This window comes from Henningerozyma blattae, chromosome 1, assembly GCF_000315915.1.
Source record: "Henningerozyma blattae CBS 6284 chromosome 1, complete genome".
Taxonomy (NCBI): domain Eukaryota; kingdom Fungi; phylum Ascomycota; class Saccharomycetes; order Saccharomycetales; family Saccharomycetaceae; genus Henningerozyma; species Henningerozyma blattae.
This window is the reverse complement of record NC_020185.1, coordinates 1553095-1577058: the sequence shown is the minus strand read 5'-3', so window position 1 is coordinate 1577058 and position 23964 is coordinate 1553095. Positions and strand designations below refer to the sequence as shown.

General features: G+C 31.1%; 12 protein-coding genes across 12 annotated transcripts; 6 read left to right on the top strand and 6 right to left on the bottom strand.

The window, feature by feature from the left end:
* Positions 1-36: 36 nt before the first annotated feature.
* On the bottom strand, positions 37-4602 carry TBLA0A06410 (uncharacterized protein; the record flags this gene model as incomplete). Its single annotated transcript, XM_004177904.1, has 1 exon — positions 37-4602. One exon carries the CDS (start codon positions 4600-4602, stop codon positions 37-39), a length of 4566 nt encoding a protein of 1521 aa, XP_004177952.1.
* Positions 4603-6035: 1433 nt separating this feature from the next.
* TBLA0A06405 (RNA-binding protein) lies at positions 6036-6632 on the top strand (the record flags this gene model as incomplete). Its single annotated transcript, XM_004177903.1, has 1 exon — positions 6036-6632. The coding sequence occupies one exon, from the start codon at positions 6036-6038 to the stop codon at positions 6630-6632; it is 597 nt and encodes a 198-aa protein (XP_004177951.1).
* A 315-nt stretch (positions 6633-6947) lies between these two features.
* COX8 (cytochrome c oxidase subunit VIII) lies at positions 6948-7163 on the bottom strand (the record flags this gene model as incomplete). The annotated part of the gene is made up of 1 exon (XM_004177902.1): positions 6948-7163. The coding sequence occupies one exon, from the start codon at positions 7161-7163 to the stop codon at positions 6948-6950; it is 216 nt and encodes a 71-aa protein (XP_004177950.1).
* Positions 7164-7589: 426 nt separating this feature from the next.
* On the top strand, positions 7590-7769 carry COX9 (cytochrome c oxidase subunit VIIa; the record flags this gene model as incomplete). Its single annotated transcript, XM_004177901.1, has 1 exon — positions 7590-7769. The coding sequence occupies one exon, from the start codon at positions 7590-7592 to the stop codon at positions 7767-7769; it is 180 nt and encodes a 59-aa protein (XP_004177949.1).
* A 241-nt stretch (positions 7770-8010) lies between these two features.
* Positions 8011-10437, bottom strand: AFG2 (AAA family ATPase AFG2; the record flags this gene model as incomplete). The annotated part of the gene is made up of 1 exon (XM_004177900.1): positions 8011-10437. One exon carries the CDS (start codon positions 10435-10437, stop codon positions 8011-8013), a length of 2427 nt encoding a protein of 808 aa, XP_004177948.1.
* A 251-nt stretch (positions 10438-10688) lies between these two features.
* TBLA0A06370 (uncharacterized protein) lies at positions 10689-11417 on the top strand (the record flags this gene model as incomplete). The annotated part of the gene is made up of 1 exon (XM_004177899.1): positions 10689-11417. The coding sequence occupies one exon, from the start codon at positions 10689-10691 to the stop codon at positions 11415-11417; it is 729 nt and encodes a 242-aa protein (XP_004177947.1).
* Positions 11418-11669: 252 nt separating this feature from the next.
* Positions 11670-15563, bottom strand: SKI2 (SKI complex RNA helicase subunit SKI2; the record flags this gene model as incomplete). Its single annotated transcript, XM_004177898.1, has 1 exon — positions 11670-15563. The coding sequence occupies one exon, from the start codon at positions 15561-15563 to the stop codon at positions 11670-11672; it is 3894 nt and encodes a 1297-aa protein (XP_004177946.1).
* A 340-nt stretch (positions 15564-15903) lies between these two features.
* BDF1 (chromatin-binding protein BDF1) lies at positions 15904-18471 on the bottom strand (the record flags this gene model as incomplete). Its single annotated transcript, XM_004177897.1, has 1 exon — positions 15904-18471. The coding sequence occupies one exon, from the start codon at positions 18469-18471 to the stop codon at positions 15904-15906; it is 2568 nt and encodes an 855-aa protein (XP_004177945.1).
* Positions 18472-18895: 424 nt separating this feature from the next.
* On the top strand, positions 18896-19420 carry YET3 (Yet3p; the record flags this gene model as incomplete). The annotated part of the gene is made up of 1 exon (XM_004177896.1): positions 18896-19420. The coding sequence occupies one exon, from the start codon at positions 18896-18898 to the stop codon at positions 19418-19420; it is 525 nt and encodes a 174-aa protein (XP_004177944.1).
* A 232-nt stretch (positions 19421-19652) lies between these two features.
* BRE1 (E3 ubiquitin-protein ligase BRE1) lies at positions 19653-21569 on the top strand (the record flags this gene model as incomplete). The annotated part of the gene is made up of 1 exon (XM_004177895.1): positions 19653-21569. The coding sequence occupies one exon, from the start codon at positions 19653-19655 to the stop codon at positions 21567-21569; it is 1917 nt and encodes a 638-aa protein (XP_004177943.1).
* Positions 21570-21853: 284 nt separating this feature from the next.
* DUS4 (tRNA dihydrouridine synthase) lies at positions 21854-22903 on the top strand (the record flags this gene model as incomplete). Its single annotated transcript, XM_004177894.1, has 1 exon — positions 21854-22903. The coding sequence occupies one exon, from the start codon at positions 21854-21856 to the stop codon at positions 22901-22903; it is 1050 nt and encodes a 349-aa protein (XP_004177942.1).
* Positions 22904-23063: 160 nt separating this feature from the next.
* TBLA0A06310 (60S ribosomal protein eL31) lies at positions 23064-23592 on the bottom strand (the record flags this gene model as incomplete). Its single annotated transcript, XM_004177893.1, has 2 exons — positions 23064-23348; positions 23536-23592. 2 exons carry the CDS (start codon positions 23590-23592, stop codon positions 23064-23066), a joined length of 342 nt encoding a protein of 113 aa, XP_004177941.1.
* Between the last annotated feature and the right edge of the window lie 372 nt (positions 23593-23964).

Below are 23964 nucleotides of genomic sequence, written 5' to 3'. Positions count from 1 at the left end.
TCAAATATCGTTATGAAAAGCTCTAGTGTCCATGTATTAGGGTTCATTCCCATTTTTCATATAATCATAAACCATTTTTGTTGCATTATGCATATATTTCCTAATAACTATATCGCCAAGAGAATATTTCTCAATAAGAAAAAATAAAAGGACTACCATTTTTTTGATCTCAATAATATCATTTGTTAAATTGACAGACCCTTTAAAATTATTTGCGTCAGTAAGAACAGTATTCTCAAACTTAGTATTTGATATATTTCTTTTAATGAATTCATCTGACAATTTTAAATGTTTCTTAGCATCAAGTAGCAAAGGATGCTTCTTAATATCTTTCATTAATGGATCATATACTATATCTGGAGATAGTGAGTCCCATGTAGCGCTATGAATAGATGACTGTGTTGGCAGCCTTTCTAACTCGGATTTTTTATGTTTTGATTGATCTACATTGTGTCCTACTGAAGTGGATTTAGAGCTTCTCCTAAATTGAACTTGTGCAATATCATCATCAGCAGGTGAAGGCACAGAAGCATCTTTTTTATCGATATGAAATAACAATATAGAACCCTTTACATCTTGAACCTTAGAACTCAGTAGCAATAAGAATTCTAATGTTGTCAGCGCTTTCATCTTCGATAATTTAACAAAGATCATCCATTTTGAATGGACATTATTAATTGCATGATTTATATGAATTGCTTTTCTCGTATCTGCGGATGGAGGCGTAGCGGTAACATGAAATGAATTATATTTCTCTTCCAAAGTTTTGTCTAGAGGTGATAAATCTAAGAAGTCCTTGAAATCAAAATGATTGAAGTCAAACCTCTTCAAATCAAATCTAAGAAAATTTGGTAGCAAAGGAAAGCAAAGTAATATATCAACAAATTTAATTAAATTTGCCCTAGAAGTCGATGAAATTTTCAACAGTTTTTGTAAAATAAATTTGATCATTAATAATTGACTTTTTATCTTCTTCAAAAAATTAATATTCTTGTATTTCTTGTCTAGCTTTAATTTTCTTAGATTATTGAATAATTTATCACATTGTCTGGTTAAAAGAATAAAGCACTTCAGTATTTGTAAAGACTCGATATTGAAAAATTCCTCAAAATAGAAGATATCTTTAAAATTATGATTGTAATCTTTCAATACAGTACCAATATTAAATTGAAATATTCTATCTTTTATTAATACCTCAAGTTTTGTTTCATTTCGATCCTTTATTGAATTTAAGGTATAACATAATTGTATGATATTTATCTTTTTAAAGATGTTCAAAATGGTTAAATTATCAAAATCATTCGAATATGATAACGTTCCGCTTGGCATAAGATTTTTTATATTGCTATATTCTTTCATTAAAATTTCATGTGTAAATTTCCGTTTACCTTCTGCTCTCATTCTTATTTCTACCCATCTCAATGTATCACTTTCTAATATGGATAATAAATTCACTATCCTAAAAAATAATGTTGTTTTAACACCAGGACCTAAAGATATTAATTTCCCAAGGACATTTGAATCAACCATCGAGTCTATAAAAAATTTCCTAAAACTAGAGTTTCTTCTATCAGAGCTAAAAACAGAATTAGCAGAAACTGGGGAACCTGATGTTTCGGTTGCTACTGTATTAAAAGAAGGTGATTGTAAGTTATTATTAGCATGTCGTTGAGTATTAGAATGAGTCCCCTTTCCGTTATTGTTAGTAGTTTTAGATAATATTGGTTTTTTTGGAGTAATGTTTAATTGTTGCTGAACATCTTTTGATTGTAAAATCTTTTTCTTTGGACTGAATAAAGTAGATATCTTTGATTCAATCATATCCATATTATTATCCCTTAGTTCATTATTTTCATTCGCCTTTAATGCAGTATCCAACTTCCTAGGCGTACTATTTTGTTTAGGGGAAATGCTTTGTTTCCTATTAGGGGTCAATAATACAGGAGTAAATTTATCTGGACTATTAAACATTATATCCTGTCTAGCTGAATTTCTCGATTTTGCATCTTCAAAATTTATATCACAGGAGCCTAGGCCATCAGAAAATGAATCATCTGAACCAATTTCAATAGGCTCCCCAACATGATATGTCAAGGTCCCAAGAGATTCGCTTTCCAGTGCTATGGTGTCTGGTATCTCCTTTGGGCCTAAGTCTGCAGTAGTTGAATCTGTCGATTTTAGTTCGGTAGAGTTGGTTTCATTCCCTGTCAAGTCTTGCGATACTTCTTTATCAGAATATTCAGCAACTGAATCTATTGATTCTAAATCCCGAATATTAGGGATCTTCAACTTAAAGACCTCTGGTAATTCTTTTGCGTCAGTATACTCAGACATACTGTAAACAGATTCTGGCCTATGTCCATTAGAATTTCTTCTAATAGATCTAGTTGGACTACCCTTTGTTCTACGGCGGCCTATATTAAGTGTTTTCCCATCATCTCTATATTGTACATCTTGATAAAGAGAGTTCTTAGATCTTGCATCTTCGAAAGCTGAATAATTTGTATCAGAATCAACTGATGATAAATCTTCGAGGTCAGATTCTTCAAAATTTGGATCATGGTGAGTAGTAGTTGTACTAGAATTAGTAGGTTCAGAGTTTTTTGAGCTGGTGTTTGTTGATCGCGAATTTGTATTATTTAATTCACAAATTTTGGGCGGTTCCATCTCCTTAAATTCTATAATATGAGTATCAACAGATTTAATATCTTGGATATTAGTTTCAGATAATTTAATTTCTCTGATATTAGTTTCTCTGGTCTTTGCAAATCCTCTATTGGTTTCAAAAGTTCCCATACGAGCCTCATTTGAAATGATTCCGCCCATTTCATCTATTCTTGACCCCATTGTCTCTTCGATACCAAGATCCTCTGAATTGGATATTTCAGAAGAATTCAAGTCCGAGGTATTATGCTTTGACTCATTTGTAGCTGAGTCTTGTAGCTTTGAATTTTCAGTAGGAGATGTGATTACAATTGCAGGTTTAGATCCTGATCCTCTTATATTTGCATTTAAAGCATGTTCTTTACTGATATTATGTCTATTTAAAATGGAGGAAGTGGATGCAGACCGTGAAGATCTATTTATAGTTGTAGAGTTTAAGTTGCTATTAAAATCTGCCGTTTGGTTCGAATATCTTCTAGGGGTGTTACTAATGTTTTTTGGCGCAAAGTTTTCGTATTGTGACTGCACTTGTAACTGTTGTAATGGAGGGGTAATAATAGAATATGAATTCAATTGAGATGATTTATTAAAAATAAAATCATCTTTATCGATATCATAAAAAAAATTCCATAATTGTTTTTGTTCTTTAAATATTGGGTTAGAAACTCCAACGATAGAGAATAAGTAATAGTTTGGGTTGTTGTTGTGTTCTCTACTAAGATTTCCATTATTATTCATTGAGTTTGGTGCTGAAGAAGACGAAAAACTATTCAGATTAGGGTTATGAAAATTTTTTAAATAACTTTCATAGCAATCAATCATAGAAATATCTAGAAATGGTATCATTATATTATTATAATATTGGAATTTTTGTCTCGTAAAAAAACTTAAGAAATATTTGAAAGCCATTAAATATTGAAATAATAAGTTTTTTAAATTGGAATTGGAATAAATAAAAAAAGATATTTTATTTAAATTCAAATTTGGGTAAAATTGAATCATGAATTTTTTATAGAAATTCAATAGTGTTGAATCTAATTTAATATCTTTGCCAATAGTGATGGAGTCCATAAAATTAAATACTAGGGGTAAAGTATCATCTTTAATGAATTCTTTAATCTTTGGATCAATTTCATCATGATCAAGATGGTAAATAATTTTATCCTTTTCTGTAGTGTATATTGGGTTTGAATACGCCAATGGGAATTGTTTTAATTGTAACTCATTTATTGTGGTAAATGAACATAAAATCGATTGCAAATGAATATCGTTAAAATAATTAAATAAATCAGATAAGTTTAATGAATTAATAAAATTAAAACATTTTTCCAAAGATGAATTTATTGAGTTTGAATCCTTATAATCAATAAAAGGTCGAATATAGGTTAAAATTTGTTTCCATATAGAAGGGTTATTATAAGTGGTGAGTATTGCAATTGAATTGATTGTAGTCCCACGTCTATTTTTAGGGTCTGTTACTGCAATTACGACATTAAATATGAAATAATTAATATAATTAGTAGTATAAGAAGATAAAGGTAGAAAGTTAAACTTTTTATCTATGACATTCCAATATAAATTGGTATTGGTAAAATCTAATGTACCTAAATGACGTTCTATATTTTCGGGTATCAGAAGATATGCCAAATTTATTTTATCCGGCTTTGATTTGGTAATATTATTTGAAAGGTTACTAATTGCATTGAGATTGAAAATACTATTTGATGTGGAAGTTGTGGTATTAGATGCTATTGATTTCCCCAAATTAGGGAATGGTACCACAGAAGAAGGTATAGAAAAATCCTTAATGTCTGTGAATTGACCAGTTACAATTGGACCCTTCGTATTATCAAAAGTAGCAGATAATACACCATTGATATTTCTATTATTTACAGCTATTAGTTTTTTATTGATATTAGTGGATGTAGTAGGTGACATTGATACATAAAATATTTTAATATAAAGAAAAAAAATTAATAATAATTAAACGAATTTATATGGTGAAATATCAGTTTCTAGATTAATATCCATATACATTTCTCAGTGTTAATTGAAATTAGTATCAAATAGTATTTATAATACACCGATAGAAGACTAGTTGACTTTAATTGTAGTCAGCTTCAAATCTATTAGTTTCTTTATTGTATAATTTAAGATAGGATGATTGGAAAGTTGATGAGAGGAGAAGAAATGGAACTGTTAAAGTAGAATCAAGATATAGGGTTTCCCAAACTAAACAACGCAAATCTATAGATCAAAAGATAACTAAAACAATACAACAAAAAAAAAAAGGAAGTTAATCAAATCTCTATGCCAAGATCAAAATCAAGATCAAAATCAAGATCAAAAGCAAGATCAAACTTCCGAAATTGTACCATACTTTGGGGACATCAATTTTAAGAGTTGACGTGCCGTTCGAAATTCCATGGTACCAAATCTGTAGTAGTAAATGGCGTTACCAATTGAATAATTTTTTTTGCATATTATTACCATGCAGTATATATTAACAATTTTACTTACCCTTAAGAAAACGGGGGAGCAAGGGGGAGGAAAAGAAGGGGAGTAGCAAAGTGAATAAGAGAGTCCGATATTTAGGCACTCTTTTTTTCTAAATGTCGTCTAGCAACTCAAGAAAAAATTATAAGTCCATCATCTAATGTAATATGATTAAATACACCTTGAGTCATACATAGTATAACCATATTTGTTCGTTCATTTTATTTACAATAAGTTTATTAGCTGAACAAGGAAATGGAAATTAGATGAATATAGTAACACAAACAAGCAAGTGCAAACTGGCCAGGTGTCTTTTTTGATTCTATTTCCCTTCTTGAACTGTTATTGTGAACAACCTTGTTTGGTGGAATTTATTTCTTTATGGATCGATACTAGATATCGGCCCAAAACTGACTACCGTTTTCCTTAACTTTAAGCTTTCCGTAGCCTTTATGCAATCAAGAACAAGTAAATATCTGAACAAATCTCAAAAACAGATTATGAATATCTGTTTATATATGACGTAGGAAACGAACGGGAAGTGTTGCCTTGTGATATATCCAGTAAGAACTATGCATTTGCTTGAAAGAGATAGAAAACTTCGATATGGAGCTAATATTCGTTCATAGCAAGCTATTCTCTAACAAGAATCCTTGTTAGCTATTGGAGGGTTCAAGGAGTTTACTGAATTTGAGTTTAAAAGTTGATGGGACCAGCTACACTGGCTGTGTGGGAGGTGTAGATCCCTTGTGATCCAATAGAGTAGATAGTTATTTTATATAAGTGAAATATATAAAATATTTTTGAGTATGTATGCATACAAATCTATATATGAGGGAAACTCTTACACGGGTAAGCAATAAACACGATATAATATGGCCACTGCCGTTAGACGTAGAGTTACTGTCAGTAAAAGTTCCAATTCCAAATCAGGCTCAAATACTAAGAGTAGAAGAAGAACTAATGCCAGTAGCAGTAGTAATAGTGGCAATGTGAAACAAGAAAAGCAGGAAAATGTTTTGTTGAAGAGAATACAACAAAAGGCTAAAAAGAACAATGGTTCCAAAAGTCCTTCTAAAGGTAGTACTAGTATTAATGTAGCCGTTGAAGGTATTCCCAAGGACCTTACACAAGCTTCTATCCGTAAATATTTCGTGTCACAATTGGGAGGTATTGAGACGGTATTATTGTCATACACAGAAAGTGGTAAGTCGACAGGGATGGTTAAGATTCAATTCAAAGATAAAAGAACTGCCAATTTAGCCATTGATAAATTCAATGGTGCTAAAGTCGATAACAATTCCAAATTAAAAATGTATGTGTTTGTTAGTAGAGATGAGAAATCTCGTTCCAATAACTCTAACAATGATATTTCCAAAAGAATCATTCCTAATAAATTGAATTCAAGAAGAAGTTCTAATAGTGGCACTAATAGCAAATCCAAGAGTTCTTCTTCTAGAAGGAGAAATTGATAGGAACAAACATATGTAATTTTATATTAATATTAGATGTTTTATTCAACTATAATAAATAATAATAGTAAAAATAATAACAGTAATAATAAACAGTAGTATTTTCAATAACGTTTAATTTTGTGAGTTAGAATATATAAGGATAAACATATGTATGGTTTGGCGTTAACTACTAGGGAATTGTACAGTATACTAAACTATAAAACAGAGAAGAGGGTAGGAGGTTGATAATCTCGATGAATATAAATAAAAAGAGAATAAAACAGGATCAGAACTAGAAAGTAGGTTGTTGGATTACCATCGTTCGTAGTTCGTTTAGAACCCAGATCTCTTTAGATGAGCCCATGTGATTAGGAATGGGACAGAAAAACCAACAGTAAAGAAACCAAAATGGATGACACCGTATGGGATCTTTCTGTTATGGACTTTGAAAGGAATATTACTGTAAACACCTTCAGCGAAATGGCCATTTGCACGAGCAGTTTGAGAGAAGGCTCTTCTTGTAGCTAGACGAGTTACTTGGTTCAACATTATGGTGACGAGAGTTATTACGGCTGTATTAAAGTATGATTACTTGGTGGTATATATTTGAAACAATCACTTGATACATTATATATCGTTTAATATGGATGTTTCTCCAGATAATGCATCTCCATTATATACCACGCGAAACCCGCAGCCTGTTTTCAGGGATGCCGAAATCCCCGCGGCGGGTAACTGGTGAGACGGTGTTATATATACCGAGACAAACCATCAAGAACAATCGAAGACCATTCAAGTTTATTAGGGAATATTTCAAGACAATAACATATATATAACAGATTTCAGTTTAATATCTTTGTTGAATTCTCTTGACTCACGTTCTATCAAGCAGTATTTAAATCCGTAATTACAGATATTTCTGGAATAACAATACAATAAGCACACACTAAGCACACATAATAAACGAATCAGAAAATGGCCATCGCTCCAATAACAGGTACATTAAAGAAAAGAATCATAGCAGATATAATCATTGGTTTCTCCATCGGTGGTTCCATGGCTTCATACTGGTGGTGGGGTTTCCACAAGAAGGTTATCCAAAGAAGAGAAAACTATTATGCTAAATTAGCTGAACAAAAGAAATTGCAGTCCTAAATCCCTTAGAGCTTTAGCAACGGCTAATACGTTGGACTCCAAAGTTTTCTTCACTTCACTTCACTTTACTTTACGTATTGTATATATTCCTCTACAAACTATATCTTTTATATGTAGTCATATTTATTTACATCTAAATATTCTTTAACTAACGCGTGTTCACTTTATTTATATTATACAAAAATTATATATTACCTTTTTTAATTATATATATGGATGCATATTTATTTATTTATTTTTCTTATACGCTGACCCCACTTCTTGAGGCAAACTGTTGATAGTAACCCAACATGTCTTCAGTAATACCACGGGATAAACCTTCTAATGCATTTTGGAAATGATGTTTGCCAACTTTATCCACTTGATAATCTGCCATGATAGCAGAAAGACCAGCTTCTTGACATAATAATACTACTTCTGCACCTGAACAACCGCCAGTCTTTGCACTCAATTCTCTTAAAAATGGCTCATCATTTTGAATCTCACTACCAAACTTGATTGTGCATTTCTTAATGATTTGTAACCGTGCGTTAAAATCAGGTGGGCCCACATAGAGATGTCTATCCAATCTTCCTGGTCTTAACAATGCTGGATCTATCTCATCTGGTCTATTTGTAGCGGCTACGATGACGACTCCGTTTAATTCTTCCACACCATCGATTTCGTTTAATAATGAAGTCAACACATGATTGCTAACATCACTACCGCTACCTCCTTCACGGCTTGAAGATATAGCATCAATCTCATCAAAAAATATTATACTTGGGGAAGCTGCACGAGCTTTTCTAAAGATTTCTCTAATAGCCCTTTCAGATTCACCAACGTATTTGTTAAAGATTTCAGGACCCTTCACTGCGAAGAAATTAATCCCAGATTCAGTGGCAAGAGCTTTGGCGGTTAAGGTCTTGGAACAACCAGGTGGCCCGTATAATAGAACACCTTTAGGAGCAGTAACCCCTAATTTGTTAAATGTTTCAGAGGCTTCTAATGGTAATTGAATCATCTCTTTCATTTTCTGTTTTAATTCTTCTTGACCACCAATATCTGACCAATACACTTTAGGCATCTCAAGAAAAATTTCTCTCATAGCACTTGGCCTAACATCAACCATAGCATTTTCAATATCATGTAATTCCACTTTTAAATCATTAGAGCCTTTGGGATCAATCATACCACGCTGAATGGCTTTCATTACGGATTCTCTACACAATGCTGATAAATCAGCACCCACATAACCATGTGTCTTAGAAGCAATACTTTGAATATCTTCATCACTTAAACTATGACGTTCTGAGGACATTTTATGGAACTGTTTTAAAAGAATATCTTTTCTACCATCAACATCAGGTATACCGATTTCGATCTCTTGATCAAATCTTCCAGGTCTTCTCAATGCAGAATCAATGGAATTAGGTCTATTGGTGGCACCAACAACCACCACTCTACCAGAGTTACCCATACCATCCATTAATGTCAACAAAGTGGCTACAACACGACTTTCCACTTCACCAGAATCATCGCTAGATCTATTTGGTGCAATTGAATCTATTTCATCAATAAAAATTATAGATGGCTGATATTTTTTAGCTTCATTAAAAAAATCTCTTAATGAGCTTTCTGTTTCTCCCAAATATTTAGAAACAATAGATGGGCCATTAATGGTTAATACATGAGCATTAGAATTATTAGCAACACATCTTAAAAGCATTGTCTTCCCAGTCCCTGGTGGACCATGCAATAATATACCACGAGGTGGACTTACACCAAATCTAGAAAATAATTTAGGCTTATGTAATGGCAACTCAATGGCATTCTTCAAGATTTCGATTTCTTTATTTAAACCACCAACTAAATTATAAGAAAGAGATTCTGGTAAATTATATTTTGGATTACAGTTAGTTTCTTTGGTCAAAATTAATTTAGTATTATTAGAACGGTAAATTCCTGGTGGGGAAAGATAAAATGTGTCATTTCCCAATTGCTCTTCATTTATATTTTCATCTTCCGCCTCATCATACTCATCTTCCGCCTCATCATACTCATCTTCATTATCATAATCATTAATTTCCAATTTAGAGACATCAGGTAGTTCATCTTCATTTATTCCAACAACTAGCAAATCAACATTATTTGGTTTCCCCTCTTTGCCACTATTTATATCAATTTTTTTGAAAATCATACCTGGCATAACAATACCACAATCGTCTAATAATTTATTTATTTTCTTAGAAACATTGTCATACTTTGTTAGATCAATACCTTGTATAGAACCAACAGTAACAGAAGTAGCATAAGTAGGTTGGCTTACGATCTTTCTAATCTCTAATCTATCACCTAATATGATGTTACCAACCGCTCTTAATGTAGTAGTTAATTTTAGCACGTTCAATGGATGAGTCTTTTCATCACCTGCCTTAGCAATAGCAACAATTCCATTATTACCAATTTTCGATACAATACACATAGACCCGAAATTGATCTCCAACTCTTTTAAGACATCTGGATGAACTATTACTGTTGCAAGATCTTTGTTATTACCGTTCTTTATGACATTCGGTCTTGCAATGAATTCTGAAGGTAGCTTAAATTTTGGAGCTTTTGTCCCATCTGAACTCGAGGAACTTGTAGACTTCTTCTTCGTGCCTGAGGATGATGATTTTGGTGCCATTGGGGAAAAAGTAGATGCTAAATTATCGTTTATTCTTATTCAATAGATTAGATCTGAAAAGGTTTAAAATGCGATGAGCTATAAATTTTTCTATATTACGCCTATTCAGCGAAAAGTATTAAAAAAAATTTTGAGATATAATTGAAGGAGCAAAAAAAAGGTGTATAGTTAGAGATACTGATCAAAACCTCAGGGAGTGGTGGATAATTCGTTTAAAAGTGGTTTGTATTTATAATTAACTCATCGATGAGATGATCCATTATCGACCTTATTACGGTCTTTTAAGAGCCTCTGTTTCACAACTCCATACTTTTATAGAACCTATTTCTCTTCCCTTAGCCAATGTCCCATTAAAAATTCCAAGTCTACACCCAAAAATATTAGAACGACAGCATGCACAAAATATTAAAAGAATAGAAAAATTTAAAAATACTTTGAACTTGCAGGATTACAATATAAATATATCGAAAGATGACCCTGAAATTATAAAATGTCTTTATCCACTAAGGTATGCACATATTAATATAAAACAGTGTAATAATATTAAAAAACATAATAAAATAGAAAACGAAGATAAACCTCAAATAATTACAACAAACTCAAAACTGTGTAAATTGGGCAAAAATTTATTCAATCTAAGCATCAAACAAGTATTTTTAAAAGTTTTTAAAAAGACCAGTACTGATATTAACGGCTATGATTTCAATTATTTCGAAAAAGTTAATAGAAAATTAATTAAAAATGCTTCATTAGTTCATGAGTTACGTGTATTTTTAAAATCAAAGGGTTTGAAACACATTGCAAGAGTAAGTCTACCGCGACAAAACATACAAATTAAAACTCATATCGTTTTTGATGAATATGTATTTTTCTCAATTATTGGTTATCTTATTTTAACAGATAACTTCCATTCTGTAAATAAGTTGATTAACGAAGAGGTATCCAAAGAAATTATCAGAACCATTATTTTGAAAAAATGAATCATGAACATTGATATTCATGTACTAAATATTACATTTTTGGGCTATTCTTCATGCACATACGAATTTTTTTTCCCTTCTTAAATTTTTTTTTGCATATTCCATTAGATAAGCATACTTTGACGATGCCTAATGCTTAATCTACGGTCTCTATTTTATTAATACATAATTAGCATATCGTACATATCAATTCCTAATCTGTAAATAAATATACAATCATTACTAATTCTCGTAAAATAATATAAAAATTCTTCATAAATACAAACTTGCAGCAAAAACAATATCTCTTTTTATTAATTCTTGAGCTTGAGACATTTTTGTATGTAAATTGGAATTACCAATAATAACAGCCGCAGTTTTCACTTGGCGGCATACTTCATCTAATCTAGTGATAACTCTAACAACTGTACCTTCTTGTTCAGCACTGATTTGCATAATTTCTTTGAAAGATAATCCCCTTGCCCATTCATAAACTACATTCATTAAAGCAAACCTCTTTTTTTCTAAAAATTCAGCTTCTTCTTGGGTCTGAGTTACTTGGTACTTTTCATAAATTGATTGCATTTGAGCATAAATTTCTTGAATTCTTTTTTTACCTTTTGCTAATCTTGGTGTTGGAACAGGTGGTTCATCCTCCTTCGTTCGACCTTCATAAATAAAAACTGATAACAATGCAACGATTTCTTCAGGTTCGAAATCACCTAAGAAATTATCTAAAATTAACTCAGTTAATACCAATTCATACCCAGTACTAATCTCACAAGCAACTCTTCCTTTCAATAAAACGTTTTGATTTGGATCAATGAAGCCAGCATCCTTTAATACACTTAATCTGCTTTCATAATCTGGTAACAAGGACAAATTTTGATCCGACATTAAATGTGACAAATTTTTGATTTCTCTTTCAATTTGGAATATTTTATAATGTAAGACATAATGAATTGATAATTTTTCACAACTAGTACATTTTAAATTTCTAATTTTTTCCCTTATATTATTTCTTTCCAATAAATGCTGATGAACCATTAAACTACTTGTTTTCTCTGTATCAGTTTCTTTCAAGTGATTTGCTACTCTAGAAATAATAAATAATTCATCTTTGAAAGATTTAAGTATATCTTCATCACCTTTCATAATGTCTTGGAATTGTAATTTCAATGTGTAAGCAGATATTAACTCAACAGATAATAATGATACATCTTCAAAATAATAATCACAAAGGGTTACTGTTGGGAAATTTCTTTTATTATAAGCATTCATGTTACCCATGTACGGTAGATGATTTGGAGATCCATCTGGTAATTTCATTGGTTCTGAGATGGTCATGACGACAAATGAATTTTCTTTCATATTACTTCTGAAAATAAAACCTAGCTTACAATTATCATCTTTGTCTCGATATACAATCAGTCTACCTGTCCTGAAAATTCTGAAAAAGTTCGAAGTTTTTGCAAGCTCTTCTAACATATTTTCAGTACTCTTTTTAAATTGATCCACTAAATCAATAAATGTAGAAATATCACTGTCACAAGTTTCACACGGTATAGTTTGAATTTGTAACATTTCTTCATTTAATTGTTTTATTTTCTTTTCATGCTCTGGCAATAGATTTTGATTAATATTTTCACTAAATGAATACTTAATCATTTCTTCCACTTTTAATGCTTCAATTCTTAGTAAGTTCAAAATCATGTTATAAGTTAATCTAAATTGAGATTCTAATTTGGTAGGAATGCCAAGAGTGACTTCTTTAAAATTACCTTCTTTGAAAGGCTCGGTATAAGTCATAACAATTACTGTACCGGTTGAATCCTTACCTCTTCTACCTGCTCTTCCTGCCATTTGTGTAAATTCACCAGGAGTTAAATATCTTTGAGAATTACCATCATGCTTTTTAATTTCAGAAAACACAACAGTTCTAGTGGGTAAATTTAAACCCATGGCAAATGTTTCAGTAGCAAATAAAACTCTAATTAGCCCCTTTGCAAATAAAATTTCAATCAATTCTTTCACGATAGGTAATAGCCCACCATGATGAACAGCAATACCTCTTTCCAATAACGATCTGATTTTTAAGATTTGTGGTAACTCTCTATCTTCCTTTCTTAATCTGGTAATAGATTTTTCTATAAACATATGAATTTGTGATTTTTCTTTATTTGTACAGAAGTTAATACCTTCTAACCAGTCAGCATAATCTTCACAACGTTTTTTGCTAAATACAAAAATAACAGCGGGTAATAAGTCATGACTTTTCAAATAATTGATTAATTCTGGCCAAGTCTTTTTTGTTGGCATACTACCACCTCTTTTATAAAACTGACTCCTGTTTGAGCCAATGGCACCTGCTCCACGGGAACCACCGCGGTTTGCATTCCCTCTGCTTGAACCGCCTCTTGATCCACCTCTTGATCCACTTCTAGAGCCACCTCTTGATCCACCACGAGTTGAATTCTTATTGTCGTTTTTAGTACCATTGTTTTTTGATGGAGTATCTTCAAGTAAGGCTTTATGATTATTGAAATTTTTAATTAAAAATTCTCTCTTTTCATTAATTACAGGAATTAATTCTTTCTTAGCCCATAAATTAATTACTAAAGGAACAGGTCTCTTTGGAGTAGAAATAACATAAATATTTTTTTGTTTTGTTCTACCAATCCAAGTAGCAAATTCAAAAGTATTGGGCACAGTGGCAGATAATAAGATAAACTTCACGTGTTGTGGCAGCATAATAATGACTTCTTCCCAAACAACCCCACGATCTTGATCGTTGACATAATGAACTTCATCGAAAATGACGAATTCTACATCTCTAATTAAATCTGCACCACGATATAGCATTGACCTTAAAATTTCAGTAGTCATAATCAAACAATTTGCCTCTGGATTAATTTGAACATCCCCTGTAATTAATCCAACATCGATATCTTGAAACGTTTCTTTAAAATCCCTAAATTTTTGATTCGATAAAGCTTTGATTGGTGAAGTATAAATTGTCTTTGTCATATTTCTTTTAGACATGGCAATTGCATACTCTGCAACAACAGTTTTACCTGCAGAAGTATGTGCTGCTACAAAGACAGAATCACCTTGTTCTAAATGGTATACAGCTTCCTTTTGAAAAGTATCTAATTCAAAAGGCCATGTTCTTGCTGGATTTGGAACCAATTCGTCGAAATTATCAATTGAATGATTTAAATCTACAATGTGAGCCCAATTTTTTTTCTTTAAAGGATCGTTTGAAGATGAATCGGATACAATAGATCTACCAAAATCAATACCTATAGGTAATAAATTATCAAGCTCTATTATATCATCTTTTGATTGATTTGAATTAATTTTAAATTCATCGTCACCTAAAATGTTTTTTTTTGAATTTATTTTTACTTGATCATTCTCTAATTGTTGACTCATTAAAATTTCATTTTCTACATCAATTTCATTATCAATTTGATTTAACTGATTAACTTCATCTTCTATAATGGAGTCACTTTTAGATGTTAAAGATTCCATTGGTAGAATACCTCTTTCAAACCCTGAAGGAATGTCGAACAATCCTTGATCATCTTTATGTAACAATTTTGTAGCCCTTGATACATTAGAACCTGCAGTTTTTGAATCTAATATACTCATTGAAATCCCACCTGGAGTGAAAGGTAAATTAGAAGAAGAACCAGAAATTGCATTTGAATTATTGTCAATGGATCTATTTAATGAAAGTGAGTTTGATGAATTTGCGTAAGTGATTTCCATCAGATTAACAGATTCTTTATAGCCTGTGATTTTACCATCAAGGCCAGATCTTTTAAAATGGTAGGAAGATCTATTAAGAATGTTTGGTAATTTCAATAAAGATTTATAATCATGGGTATTTTCTTTTCCAATTTGATTATTTTCATCTAGAAAATTTAATGAAGGGACACATTGAGTCAAATCTAATAAATCCCAGTTTAAAATATTTGAATTTAGTAAAAATTTTTCTTTCAATTCAAGATTTTCTTGAGAAATAGTTAATTCATTATTTAAATTTGGCTGTTTTGTTAAATAATCAATAAATTTATCATCATTTGATGTAGAAGTATTTTTTCTTAATGATGAAAATAATTGATCCAATTGATCCAATTGTGATGAATCTGTGGTGGTCATTACGAATGGTATATGTTTCTATATATTTTGAACATTGTGAATTTGGTTATAATTAAACCAGATTTATTTTTTTATATATAGATTTTAAAATCCTAAACGCAGAATGCGGCGCTATCACATTATCCTACAATTTTAGAAGTATAAAAAAAATTTCAAAAAATTTAATTATATGCTATATTTTATTATTTTTTTGTTTTTGTTTCTTAATTTTTTATTTTTTTAAACTTTGATAATATTTATTAATGTTACAAAAGTAATTAAATACTTGAAAATTGATATACAGAGAAGGGAAAGAGGAGTGAAGGTAGTAGGAGGATAAAGGTGGATGATTCGAGAAAGTTTATTCTTCTTCACTTTCACTACTTACATCATCATCTGATGAACTTGAAGTTGTTGAATAAGCAGTTTGGTTCGATCTTTTATTATTTTTCAAAGAATTAATGTTATTTGAAGAAGATAAATTTTTCAAATTCGTTGAAGATGAAGGAGATGAACCATTATTTGAATTTGGAGATGCACCATCTAAGAAAGCCAATTTATTTTTAATTTTTTCAATTTGTTTTGATTGTTGTTCTTGAGTTAAAGGTTTTGATCTCTTCTTTTTATTTGTGTGACTATGAGTTGAACTGTTATTTAAGTTATTGGCAAGAGAAGTTGGAGAGAGAGGAGATCTCATAGATATGGAATCCATGAAATCCATAGTGGGAGGAGTGTTAATGTTTGTATTAAAAGTATTGCTGTTATTGTAATCATCGTTATAATTCGATTGATTATTGTTATGTAAATGCGAGTTACTACTAATTGAATTGGGAGAAGGTATGTTTTCGAAATGTCTAAAGAAAGTATTAAATAGATTCAAGATAGTGTTTGTATCCAAGGTGTCTAGATCCAGTTCTACTTCATCATCATCAGATAAGTATGGCATTGACTTTTTGATGATTTCTATTGCTTTTTCTAATTTTTCAGGGGGTAAGTCATTAATTCTTTCGGTGATTATCCTTTTCATGTCATAAGTGACTACAGTTTTGAATTTATTTGCAGGTTGGGATATATTTGATTTGGAATTTTTCCTTCTTGATCTTATTGATTTCTTATTTGTTCCAGAAGGAGTGGAAACTTTTTTATTATTTGAGAAATTTAAATTTGCAGTACCATTATTGGAAATATTCTTCTTTTTCTTTTTATTTGAGTTTGATTGCATTGAATTATATTTGGCTAATCTTCTTTCTTTTCTAATCTTATCCAGTTCTTGTCTCTTTAATACTTGTAATTCTGATTTCATTCTTTTCAACTGTTCTTCTAAATATTGGATTGCTGGGTTGGTGATAGAAGTTTCATCTAAATCTGCGTCAGAATCAGAAAGATCCTCCATCCCATTCATTTGATCATGATCCATAGACATGAACATTGATTCATCTTCATATCCATCTTCTTCTTGATCTTCTTGTTTTAATTGTTCGTCTTCGGAATCTTCATAAGAATCAAAAATAGGTCTTTCTGCCCATTTAGTATTGAAAATGTCTTGTAATCGATGGCCCATCATATTAACTATGGTTCCCTCTGGATTAAAAATATAACAATTTTTAAAGATCAAATTAATATCATATTCGACTTCTTCAGGAGTTTTGTATTCCCAATTGATCAATTTCTTGGAAATCGTACTTAAATCCATTGGTTCTTTAATATAATCGAAATAAGTGGGGATATTTTGTTCCACAGGGTCTACTGGTACTAAAAACGGATAATTAAAAGAAGAATATTTCTTGCTTGATAATTCTTTTACAATTGATTGACAAAATTTCATAACTTGCTTTAATTTTTTAGATTTAGGAGGTTTCCTATTTGAATTTGAATCATTATCAGCAGAACTTGTGGTATTATAAATATCTTTAGATTTTGGAGGATGTATTTCCCTCTTGGGTCTACCATTGTTGGATTGCAATCTTCTTATAATTACAGACCCTTCTGAATTTAAAACTTTTTGTTTAGGATTATTGGAAGAATTACTGTTTTTTACAGGAGTTGGTAAATCTCTTGGAGGCATATTCAACATGTGTTTTTCAAAAGAGGCTTGAATGTTTTTAGCCATTTGAGAAATACTTGAAGTTGGGCCATTGAATAGAATACAATTATTCACCATCAAATTGAAATCTTCGGTAAGAGACTCTATAACATCGTATGCATTTAAAGTCAATTTTCTTTCTATCGTGTTTAAATCCATTGGATGTTTAATCTTGTTATAATAGAATGGCACATTAAGAGCCACGGGGTCCACGGGGTTTAAAAATGGACGAGAATCTTTTAACCGCTTAACAGCTTTGACAGCCATCAAAGCATGTTTCTTCTGGTGAGCCGGTATAGGGTTTTCTGGTAAATTGTTCATATCTGGCTCTGGAGGAGGAGCAGGGGCTGGTATTTTCATACCATCCTTTGGCTCTTCTTCTTTCGCCTCTTCTGGTTTCTTTTCATCTTTTGTCTCTTCCTGTTTTGTTTCATCTTTCATATTTTCTTTTTTCACTTCTTCTTTAGTAGTCTCGTCCTTGCTCTCTTCCTTGCTCTCTTTATCATTTATAGGCTCTTCTTTCTCTTCTACCTTTGGAATTGAGTCTTGTTTGGACGTTTCTTCTACAATTGCCTCTTTTTCTTGCTCTTTGTCATCTTGCTCTTTCTCTTTGCCATCTTGCTCTGGCTCTTTTTTATCCTCCTCTAACTCTGTCTTATCTTGTCCTATCTCTGTCTCCCCATTATCTGGTTTCAATTTCTTCTCTATATGACAATCCTTATCCTCACTCTTATCCACCTCATCCACTTCCATCTCTCGTTTCCGTGTTTCAGACCCCTGTATCTCATCCGTTTGGCTGTTACCCACACCAGGGTCTATCACAGGACGTGTCTCACTATCACTCATGATTGGTGTTTTTATAGTGACAATGACAATGACTAATACGTATGTATTTTATGTATTTTATGTATATATATATCATATATATATATATATAATAGATACTTTTGTAGTATCTACTCTTAGAGGCAGGGTAAACTGCCGTTCTATTTATATAGTCTTTTTTCGGTGGCGTGGTGGCAAAAAACGAAAAAGAAAGAAATTGAAAGACAAAAAAAAAAAAAAAAAAAAAAACCTCAACCGGGTAACTCACCCACACTGCACGTGACAAATAAAATTTATGGCAGGGTAATTCGCCCCGAAATGTATATATATAAAAGTCGTCCGTAAAAATACCTTATATTATATATTATTAAAAACAGTCGAAACCCCCCTAATATAATACGGTGACCCTTTATATTATAATTGGCACCTCTTCACCTTCCTGATCATGTCATTATATTACGCTCTCGTATTCTGCATATTGGTTGTAGAGGTCGTTGCCTTCACATTGCTGGCATTACCTCTGCCGGCACGTGTTCGTCGCCCATTGGCATCAGCAGCAGCTCGTCCTTTCCGTCAAGCTTCTGTTCAAGTAGCTGCTAAATGTGTTGCTGGGTTTGTGTTGTTGTTGTTCTTGGATGCCACAGCCCGTGCTCACCGTTTGGGTGCTCAGTCCGCAGCTGCAGGCCATGTTCATGGTGCAGAACGTGCCGAATTACTTTCAAGACGTTTCTTAGCTCAACGTAATATGTACCTAACAGGTTTCACATTATTTCTCAGTTTTACAGTAGCCCGTACCTCATCTCTGGTGGCTGAATTGATGGATCTACGTGCTGCTGCCAAATCAGACACAAACTCGAAATCAACTACAGCAAGTTCTGCCAGTATAGCTGAATCTCTTCGTGCCAAATTGAAAGCAGCTGATTTGGAAATTGAAACCCTCAAGTCTCGTGCCGCTACTCTTTCCACATAGTTCTACATTCACTTACTATATAGCCATGTATTCAGGTGTATATAGTTAAATTTTTGTTTTGATGAAATTATATTTTTTTGTTTTTCTTTTCACTTCTTTTATTATTATTATTATTATTGTCTATCTCTACATTTATTTTGTTCCACGTGACCATTCGCGTTACGATCGGGATATTTAAAACCATGTATTCAAATAATACAAAACAATTTCAATCTCATTAAAAGCAAAGCACATGTCGGAACCCAAACAAAAACGTATTAAACTATCACCACCCGACGGTCCATTGACCCAACAAGATGCTATATCTTTCCAGAAAGAGGCTCTGTTTCGATGTCTACATCAATACAAGACAGATCTTGCTGCGCTGACGCTAAGATTCGATACTTTGAATGGACAATTCAATGAAGTCACCAAAAAAGTTTCATCGTTAATGTCTATTATTTCTATTTGGATCGATTTTATTAAGGTCTCTATCTCAGATTCAAACGATATAAGCTTCTTGGAATCACTTGTTGATGAAACTATCATTTTAGAAAATTCGTCAACTTTTATTTCAATTTTGAAAAAATATACTCTTCCGAATAATACACAAAGAGAAGTTATAGATACTTTATCTAAGGAAATATTAGATCAATTACAAAAGACTACTTCATTAAAAGATGATTTGCTTATACAGAATAAAAATTTAAATGATCAATTGATAAATATACAATCGTTTTATAAACAAGAGTTGAAATCTATTGATCGTTCGAATTCATCCACTCTTAAAAGAGTATATCAAAAGGAATTACAAAAAGAACCTGTCAAGGAACCTATAGAAGAGCTAAAGGAGGAGAAAAGTACTTCACCACCTTCAGTGGATCAATCTCAACTGGAAGAATTGAATTTACAGATAGAGGAATTAAAATTAACTATCGAACATCTACAAAAGGATAAAGAACAGAACGAGTCACAGCTGGTAGAGTTACGTCAGCAATTACTCGATTCTGCTTCATCTTCCAAATCAACAACAATAGAACCATCTCCCACATTGATTGAAAAAATTAATTTTCTTACTTCTGAAAATAAACAATTATCTCTTATTAATGAAGAATTTTTGAATAAATTTCAAAAATTGAATAACGAAAATGAATTATTTACTAATAAATTAAGAGATGAATTTAAATCAGCCCAAGATACTCTATACAAACATAATTCATCATTGGAAAAAGATCTTGTTAGGATAAGAACCACAAGAGATGAACTATTGAGTAAGATTGCCATTTTAGAAACAGAAAGAACAACTTCAGAATTAATTCAAGATGCACAAAGAGTATTGGAACTTTTACAATCTCAATCTAATCAGCCTAGTCATGCAACTACTGGTGATGATGCATTGAAAAAGGAATTGCAAGATTTAGAAGAAGCATTTAAAGAATTATCAAATTTAACTAATAAAAAATATTCTCATTTACTTAATCATGAATCTATAATTACAAAATTAAATGTGGAAAAGACAAAAGCTGATCAAAAATATTTCGCAGCTATGAGATCCAAAGATTCTATATTAATTGAAAATAAAAATCTTTCCAAAAGTTTAAATAAATCAAATGAATTAATCATTCAATTAAAGGATTCGGATAGACTTTTACAACAAAAATTTTCTAATTTAAATCAACAATTGGAAACTTCTCAAAATAATGAAAAAAAATTAATGATTTCTAATAAGAAAAATAATTTGAAATTAATAGATTTGGAATCACAATTGAATAAATTAAATAAACGTCTAGAGATTTTAAAGGATGAAAATTTGAAATCAATAAAGGAATCTACACATTTACAATTAGAGTTACAAACTAAAGATTTAGAATCTAAAAAGGCCAAGACCAAAATAAATCATTTACAATCAAAATTAGAAAGATTAGAAAAGTCTCTTTATTCTACGAATGATAATTCTCCAAATAATCAATTAATTGAAGAATTAAATAATTTCAGAAATTTAGTTTATTGTTCATTATGTTCAAAAAATTGGAAAAATATGGCTATCAAGACTTGTGGTCATGTATTTTGTGATAATTGTTGTAAAGGTCGTTTAGCTTCAAGAATGAGAAAATGTCCTACTTGTAATAAAGCATTTAGTTCAAATGATTTATTACCAATACATCTTTGATTGTATAATTTTTAGCTATTCATCTTGGATGGTATACTTTTAACTATTCTATCTTAGATGATATACTTTTAGCTGTTCATCTGGGGTTATTAAACTTTTAGCTGTTCATCTTGGGTTGTATATTTTTATATTTTTATATATTTTAGTGCAACTATATATATATAAATAATGCATTATTTTCATTTATAAAAAAAATAAATTTAATATTTATAAAACAGAAAGTAATAATATAAAAATTTAAAAAAAAAAAAAAAATATAAAATGAAAAAAGAAAAATCCGTAACATGTACAATACAACGCCAAAGCCATTATTGAAAGAAAATGATCCATTATATATAATCCAATCTCGTAAGACCACACACAATAGACCAGCTACTATTGCTGGCCCTATGGTAAGATACTCAAAACTACCATTTCGCCAAACATGTAGAGATTACAGTGTTGATATAGTATATACTCCAATGATCTTAGCAAGGGAATTTGTTCGTAACAAAAATGCAAGATTATCAGATTTCTCTACAAATTCAAAAGATACACCATTAATTGTTCAAGTTGGTGTAAATAATGTTTCTGATATTTTAAAATTTGCCGATATGGTTGCACCATATTGTGATGGTATTGGTATTAATTGTGGTTGTCCTATAAAGGAACAAGTTAGAGAAGGGATTGGTTGTGCATTAATTTATAATCCCGATTTAATTTGTTCCCTGGTCAAAGCTGTTAAAGAAAAATATCATGATAAATTAAGATTAGAAACCAAAATAAGAATTCATGATGATTTAAATCAAACTATCGAGCTTTGTAAGAAAATCATTGATTCAGGTGCTGATTGGATCACAATACATGGTAGAACACGTACAACTAGATCGTCAACTCCGGTTAATTTAGAAGCTATTAAAACCATTACGGCGGCAATTAAAGATTATAAACCAAATTATCCTGTTGTAGCTAATGGTGATTGTTTCCAATATAAAGATTTATTTGAAATTTCTAAAATTACAAATACAGATGCAGTTATGAGTGTACGTGGTGTTTTAGCTAATCCTTCCTTATTTGAAAATCATTTGAAATGTCCATGGGGTTGTATTGAAATTTTTATAAATTGGAGTTTTGAATATAATAATGGTATACCTTTCCAATTATTTCAACATCATCTATTTTGTATGATGGAAAATATGATGATCCCTAAACATTTAATAAAACAACTAATGGAAACAAGAACTTATTCACAATTAATCGATTGGATTGATGAAACTTTTATTTTGAAAAGAATTGATGATCCTGGGTTTGGTCAATCTATTGAACCAACTTATCGTCAAATTAAAAGTATATAGATTAGATAGACTAGATAGATATTTAATGAAAGATTTTTATATTTTTTTTTTTAAAAATTTCTTTTTTTAAATATATATTGTACTTTTTTTTAAAAATTGCACCAATTGCACTTTTAAATATGTTAAATTAAAATATTTATACTATTTTATTTCAATTTATTTAAGCTTCATCTTCAATGACGACGGTGTTTAAACCTTTGACGTTGGCAACGAAGACAGGTTCAACGTAAGAGAATAATGGGTTCTTGGCATCTTCTTCTTCGTTTCTCTTTCTAGAGATTCTCAATCTTAATCTTAATGGAACACCCTTGATACCTCTCTTCCAGATTTCTTGGTTCAATTCTGGAGAAAGACGGACATCGTCAGTACCCATGTGTAATTTAGCAAACTTCTTGATTTCCTTGACGGCTCTTGGAGCTCTCTTCTTGAAAGAAACACCATGCAACTGTATAAAAAATTTAAATTGTTTTGATTATTTCAATGGAAAAATAATAATTGAAATAAAATTAATCATTTGTTAGTAAATTGTTTTAATATTTCACGCTTATTTTCATGCATAATTATGTTTGTTTAGGTGAATAAGCTAATGCTTATTTTCTATGCATTATTTCAAAGATTTCAAATGTACATACTCTTTTGTGCATGTTAATGGTGTATTCACGAGTAACAACGTCCTTTAAACCAGCCATTTTGTCCTGTCTTTGTCGATTTGATCTTGACAAATTCTATATAATCCAAGTACGCCTCAAATATGTATAGGGTACTTTTCAAGTATATCCATCAATTTGGTGATATTTTGGTCATTTGACGCCTATCTCGTAGAATGATACATAGAGGCATTATTTTGTTACAACAGTTCTAGCCAGAAGGAAGTTTGAAGGATAAGACTGGAAATGGAATTTAGAAAGAAATCGTTGAGAGTATCTCCCTCTATTGGAAATTCTCTAGACAGAACTTGAAACAATTGTCTGCCTACAAAGTTAGAAGGAGTCTAGAAGGACCGAAAGAAAACAGATAAACTAAGGGAAAAAAAAGCGACGCAACTTTAGGAGGATGTCGAA